General features: G+C 60.4%; 1 protein-coding gene across 1 annotated transcript; it reads right to left on the bottom strand.

Moving 5' to 3' along the window:
• Positions 1–323: 323 nt before the first annotated feature.
• MAFB (MAF bZIP transcription factor B) lies at positions 324–3,661 on the bottom strand. Its single transcript, XM_006746644.2, has one exon. It carries the CDS (start codon positions 3,287–3,289, stop codon positions 2,318–2,320), a length of 972 nt encoding a protein of 323 aa, XP_006746707.1. The 5' UTR covers positions 3,290–3,661; the 3' UTR covers positions 324–2,317.
• Between the last annotated feature and the right edge of the window lie 2,116 nt (positions 3,662–5,777).

Below are 5,777 nucleotides of genomic sequence, written 5' to 3'. Positions count from 1 at the left end.
GCCAATCTCTGCCTCAGAGCTGGGAGGCTAGCAGGCCCATCCTGATCGCCAAGCCTGAAGCCCCGAAAAAGTGTGCCCCCTCTCAGCTCACAAACTGGCTCCTGAATGAGGTGTCTACCTAGAGTGAGAAGCAGAAACACATGTGAGGCTCATGTACATACACACTCAAAAGCAAGGGCGGGATTTGCCCAGACATGGTCTGTTTCTCCATTGGCCAGGGAGAGTGAGAGTGTCCCCAAATAGATGCAACTCTTAAAAAGGAAAGGGAAGAAAGTCAAAGTCAGGCGAACGCGGAATCCTCTAAATAAACACCATTTCCATGGTTTTAATAAGCAAAATAGGAAACCATTTTAATAACCAAAAAACAGAAACCAGTCTGAATAAAACTACAATAGACTAGGTTTTAATATTTTCATATCATAAGCAGGGTTTGAAATTGATCCCTTATTTTACATGAAATAAAAACAAATTTCTGTTGCAGCAAATTTGATTTCAACACAGTTGAATCCGTAAAAACCGAAGCTCGTTTCTGATGCAGGACAAATATCCACAATATTTAAAACTGCAAGCACCATGCGGTTCATACAATCTTGTTATTACTGTTAATTTATCAACTAATACAAACTCAAAAATGCATCCGGCCAGCAGCGCCAGCAATTTCAAATGGGAACTAAAAAATACGCTTTCATTTTGGTATTTTTGTCAGTGCAACTTAAATCCTTTTACTGACCTGCAGGAAAAAAAAAAAGTAATAAAGAAAAACACCCAGATTTTCCCTATAACTACTATACAACTGAAGGGGGTGTGGGGGGGACACCACCAATAACTCACCTGCTATTTCAAAAGCAGGGAAAAAAAACACACATAACGTGTTGGTCTAAAGGACACGCTTGAAAGTTGCAAAATTACTTGCCAATGTTTGGGTTTCCGGTACTTTCTGAGTGTGGCGGTTGGTTCAACACAAGTTTAGTTCACCACTGGGAAGTGTCAGGGCTGGCCAAGCCCGCTCACCCTAAAAGCTCGGCAGCCACAGCAATTAGCAGGGGCCTGGAGGCTTTTGAAGGGACCCTGGGGTGATTCGGATGGCATTAAAAAGCAAATAAGATCTGTTCTCCTTTCCTTTCTAGTGAGGGGTGTCAATTTCGCCAAAAGACAAGGTGGGAGTGAAGACATTACCCCGGCTGCTCTGGGGTTCGGAACTGGACAGCTGCCCTGCCCTGGTACTCAGGAGCTGGGACCCCAGTCCTCTTTCTCTCAACACCAACAAAATTGAAAACTGAAGTGGAAGGGACAAGAGGACCGAATGGAGACAGGAAAGGGGAGAAAACATGCAACTTCCAAGGGTGCCCCAAGACAAAGTTGTTTTCTGATGCAAAATGCCCAGAACTTTTTTTTTTTTTTACTTACAAAAAAATAATGCCATGATAATAAACCCAAACGAAGACACTCAGCTTGCTGCCACGTTCTCTAAGCGGTTTGGCGGGGCGGGTATTTACAAGCCGACAGCCGGGACTGAAACCCGGCAAGCAGCCGCCGGAGTTTCTGCACTGCCATCCCTTCTCACTCAAAGAAACAAGGGGGTTATGATCCATGATCAACAACATGCTAAAGTTAAACAAGAAAATGGTACAAAATAGAAATTATTACCATACATGTCCAGCATGCAGGATTAATATTTTTAATGCAGATTTTCGTATTTTTTCTATATAATCGAGCAGGCAATAAAACTGATGAGAATTGCGCGCAGAACGTCCTAACTGAGGCCCGCGTCTCGGGGCTGAGAGCCAGTGTTCTCCGGACCCTGGACAGACAGGTCCTTCTGTCCTTCCTTCCTTCGCTCAGCCTCGCCTCGCTCCTGCTGGGACGCCAGGGTCCCTCTCCTCTCCACTCCTCGCTGCTCTCTTCCTGGGTTGGACTGCGCTCCGGGCCGCGAGGCAGCGGCCCCCGCTTAACGCGCAAAGTTCAGAAAGCCAGGAGTCTCCAGACGGCCTTAGCGACTCCTCGGGACTATGCCTTGCCGCCCTCCAGCCTGGAGAAAAGTTGCTCCGGGACTTCCCACCCCCTCGTCTGTCTCTGGCTCTGCTCGAGTCTAGGAGGCGGCGCTGGCGCGAGCCGCTCTCGCCTTGGCCAAGGTCCCCTGCCTGCCCGCGCGCCCTCCCGTCGCCCGCGTCCCGCGCGCCCTTCCTCCCTCTCCCTCAAGTCAAACAGGTCAAGGCTGGGGCCGTGGCAGGGACAGGATCCGGGGGAGTCCGGGGCAGGGGACACGGGACGGGGAGTCCGGGCCGGGGCAAGGGCGGGGGCCGGGACCGGCCACGACTCACAGAAAGAACTCGGGAGAGGAGGGGCTGTCGCTGGTGGAGCCCGCCTCCCTGAAGCCGGAGTTGGCGAGTTTCTCGCACTTGACCTTGTAGGCGTCTCTTTCGCGGGCCAGCCGGGACACCTCCTGCTTAAGCTGCTCCACCTGCTGAATGAGCTGCGTCTTCTCGTTCTCCAGGTGGTGTTTCTGCTGGACGCGTTTATACCTGCACGACTGGGCGTAGCCCCGGTTCTTCAGGGTCCGCCGCTTCTGCTTCAGGCGGATCACCTCGTCCTTGGTGAAGCCCCGCAGGTGGCGGTTCAGCTCGCGCACCGACATGGACACGAGCTGGTCGTCGGAGAAGCGGTCCTCCACGCTGCCGCTACCGCCAGCCGCCGTCGCCGCGGCGGCCGCGTGCGGCCCAGGCCCGGGGTGGCTGGTGGGCAGCTGCTGCGCTGGGCTGGCTGCGCTGGACGGCGGCGGCGACGCTTGGTGATGGTGGTGATGGTGCGGGTGCGCGTGCGGGCCCAGCTCGTCGTGGGGCACGCCGGCGCCCGGGTATGCGTGGTGCGGATGTGGGTGGTGGTGGTGGTGATGGTGGTGCGCGCCGCGGAAGCCGTCGAAGCTCTGCAAGGGCTGCGGCACTGGGTGCGAGCCGATGAGCGCCTCCACCGCGTCCTCAGGCGTCAGGTTGAGCGCCTCGGGGTTCATCTGCTGGTAGTTGCTCGCCATCCAGTACAGGTCCTCGAGGTGAGTCTTCTGTTCGGTGGGGCTGAAGCTGGGCGACGAGGGCACCGAGCTACACGGCGTGCTGAGCGGTGTGGACGACACCGAGCCGGCTGGCTGCAGGCGCGTGCAGGGCCGGCCCGGGCGCTCCGCGCGCCCCAGCGGCTCCTTCTTCACGTCGAACTTGAGCAGGTCGAAGTCGTTGACGTACTCCATGGCCAGCGGGCTGGTGGGCAGCTCGGGCCCCATGCTCAGCTCCGCGGCCATCGCTGACGCGAGGCGCAGCCGCCGCTGCCGCCCGGGAAACTTTGCGGCCGGCCGGGGCGCGCCGAGCCGAGAGCGGGGGCGAAGAGCGGCGAGCCCGGGAGGCGGGGAGCCGAGGGCGCAGCGGGCCGGGGCCGCCGGCCAAGCCTTTGTCTGGGGACGCGGCGGCGCGCCGGAGAGTCCCGAGGCTGCCCGCGCCGCCCCAGAGCTCGGGGCTGTGGCCGCGCGGGGGCCGGGCCGAGTCGGGAGGGGTGGAGAAGCAAAGCGGGGCGCGCGGCTGGGTGGAGGGGAGGCGCCGGGCAAGCGCCCGCTGCTCGCTCTCTAGCTCTCCTGCTCTTGGGCTCTCTCGATCGCAGCCGCTCGCAGCCCGGCGGTGCAGCTGTGCTGGATCCGGCGCCGCCGCTGCCTTTTATCGCCTTCCTGATGTCACCGGGGCGCGGGGGCCCGGGCGGCCCAGCGCGCTGGCCAATGGCTGCTCGGCCCCCGCGGCCCGGCGGCGCAGGGCGGGGCGCGCCTGACAGCTCCTCCGCCCCCCGCGTCAGCTGACCGGCGGCCCGAGCCGGCGGAGAGCCGCGGAGGCCTGGCGGAGGGCTGGAGCCCAGTGGAACGGCGGGCCCGGGTCCGGGCCCAGCCCCCCACACCCTCCGGGCCCCGGCCCCCGCCCGCTCGCCTTCGGGGCGCGCCCCCCCCGTAGGCCTGGCCGCCCCTTCCACCCCTTAGTGCGCTCTCCTCTCTCTTTACCCTTCGCTCCTCCACCTCCAGCCCGTGTCACCCCCACGGAGGCTCAGAAGGAGCGCTGGGACGACACCTCTCGGGCCCTTTGTTCCCCAGCGTCCCCCGCCCAGTGGGGGACGTTCCGTGCGCCGCGCGGCTGCGGGCCCGTAAGAGTGTGTGCGGTGCCTGCCTGTGTTTCTGCAGGTCTGCGCGTATTTGTGTTGGGGGTTGGTTTGCGGCTCCAAGAGTTGTGTTCAAATCCAATTCTCAGGCTCAGGGGACCCTCCTCGGGCCAAGCAGGGGCCGTTCCCCTCCTGGCGGGTGCGGTGGCCGAGCCCGGAGATAGGACTCCCCTTGCCCAGCCGCTCCCCGCGCTCACCCTACCCACAAAAGCACAAGATGAAGGGAGAGGGGAAAGAACCGGCCGAAAGGCTCTGAATTCCTTTCCCCAGCCAGACGCACGGAACCCTGAGCTCCCGAGGCTTGGGGCTGAGGCCAGCTCAGGACGGTGCTCCGGGTGGCTCTCGGCTGCTGGGGAACCGACCCTGTTTTTGTTTGAACGTTTTGTAACGATTTAGCAGATCGCGGCGGCAGCCGGCTGCGAGTCTCAAACAGGCATAAAGTGCGACCCCAAGTGGCCACTGTGAGCAAAGGCGCGTCGAACAGCCCGGCCCGCGGCCGGAAGGCTCGAACGACGCCTCGGACCCAGCCGGATCTTTCTAACTGGTCCAATCCAAGCCAGCCCAGAACGGACGCTGTGTGTGCACTGGGCCCCAGGACAGGTTCCCCTAGAGCCACACACAGGTCCTCGGGTCCCGTCCTGGGACTCAGCTGCGAGCTCGGCGCTGATCGCCGCGCGTGAGACTCCGCGCTCCAGCTCCGCGCGGGGTGGGGGGTGGGGGAGCGCTGGGAGGGAGAGTGGGATGCCCCTGGGCAGCCCCCTGCGCGGGATGGTCCTGGACCGAGTTAGGCCTGTGGTTGAAAGCGGAAACGCCACAGCGAAGGGGCCCAGGGCTGTCCGAAGAGAAACCTCCCCTGAGCGCAGACGGGGAGCCCACAGCACACCGCACTAGGCATCCAGGCAGGACTCGGGCGCTGCGTACCCTCCTGACTCGGGTTCAGGATGGCCCAAAATAAGAGGCTCTTCCCGAGACCCCGGCCAGGGGACAGAAACCGGATAAATCGCAAATTCGCTGTACCCGGAGACCCGACCCGCCTCCCGCGTCGCCTTCTGCTCTTCAGCTTTGGGCGCTCACAGCGAAAAGGCAGGAGAAGCGTGCACTGGGTGAGTGTGTCCCAGCCGCTGCCTGTGCAGAGCCAGCAGGACTGACGCCGCGCGCGTAGGGGTCAGGTGGGCCACACCAGTGCGGAGACAGCCAGATTTTTTTTTTTTTTTTTAGTGTTAGAAGGTAAGAATAATTTGCCTCCAGCTAATCGGAAAATTCTATTCTTTTGCGCCCTTGGTGGAGCTGGGGTGGGGTGTGGTCTTGAGCTGCCCATTTTTAATAAAATGAATATATTTTAACTAAAACTTGGACTAAAAGGTTTGGATCAGCAACTATAATACTGGAAGAACCCGTCTTCAACCCTTTGCGAGGAGCGTGCTCTCTGCAGAAACGATTCTGCCGTCTCCCCGCAGGGTCTGGGCCCTGCCGCTGGCCCCCCCTCTGCCCCAAGCCGGGCAGTGCGGAAAAGCACCCTCCCTGCCCGGGTCGTGTTAGCACACGGTGAGAGCACACTCCACCGCGGCTCAGCGGGAGAATGTTTCCAGGCCGTC

Source organism: Leptonychotes weddellii, chromosome 10 (genome assembly GCF_054177405.1).
Source record: "Leptonychotes weddellii isolate Sample4059 chromosome 10, ASM5417740v2, whole genome shotgun sequence".
Taxonomy (NCBI): domain Eukaryota; kingdom Metazoa; phylum Chordata; class Mammalia; order Carnivora; family Phocidae; genus Leptonychotes; species Leptonychotes weddellii.
The sequence above is the reverse complement of the archived record's forward strand: the minus strand, read 5'-3'. Positions and strand labels throughout refer to the sequence as shown.

Coding starts and splice junctions, on each gene's coding strand:
- MAFB (XM_006746644.2), bottom strand. CDS start 3,289: ATGGCCGCGGAGCTGAGCATGGGGCCCGAGCTGCCCACCAGCCCGCTG.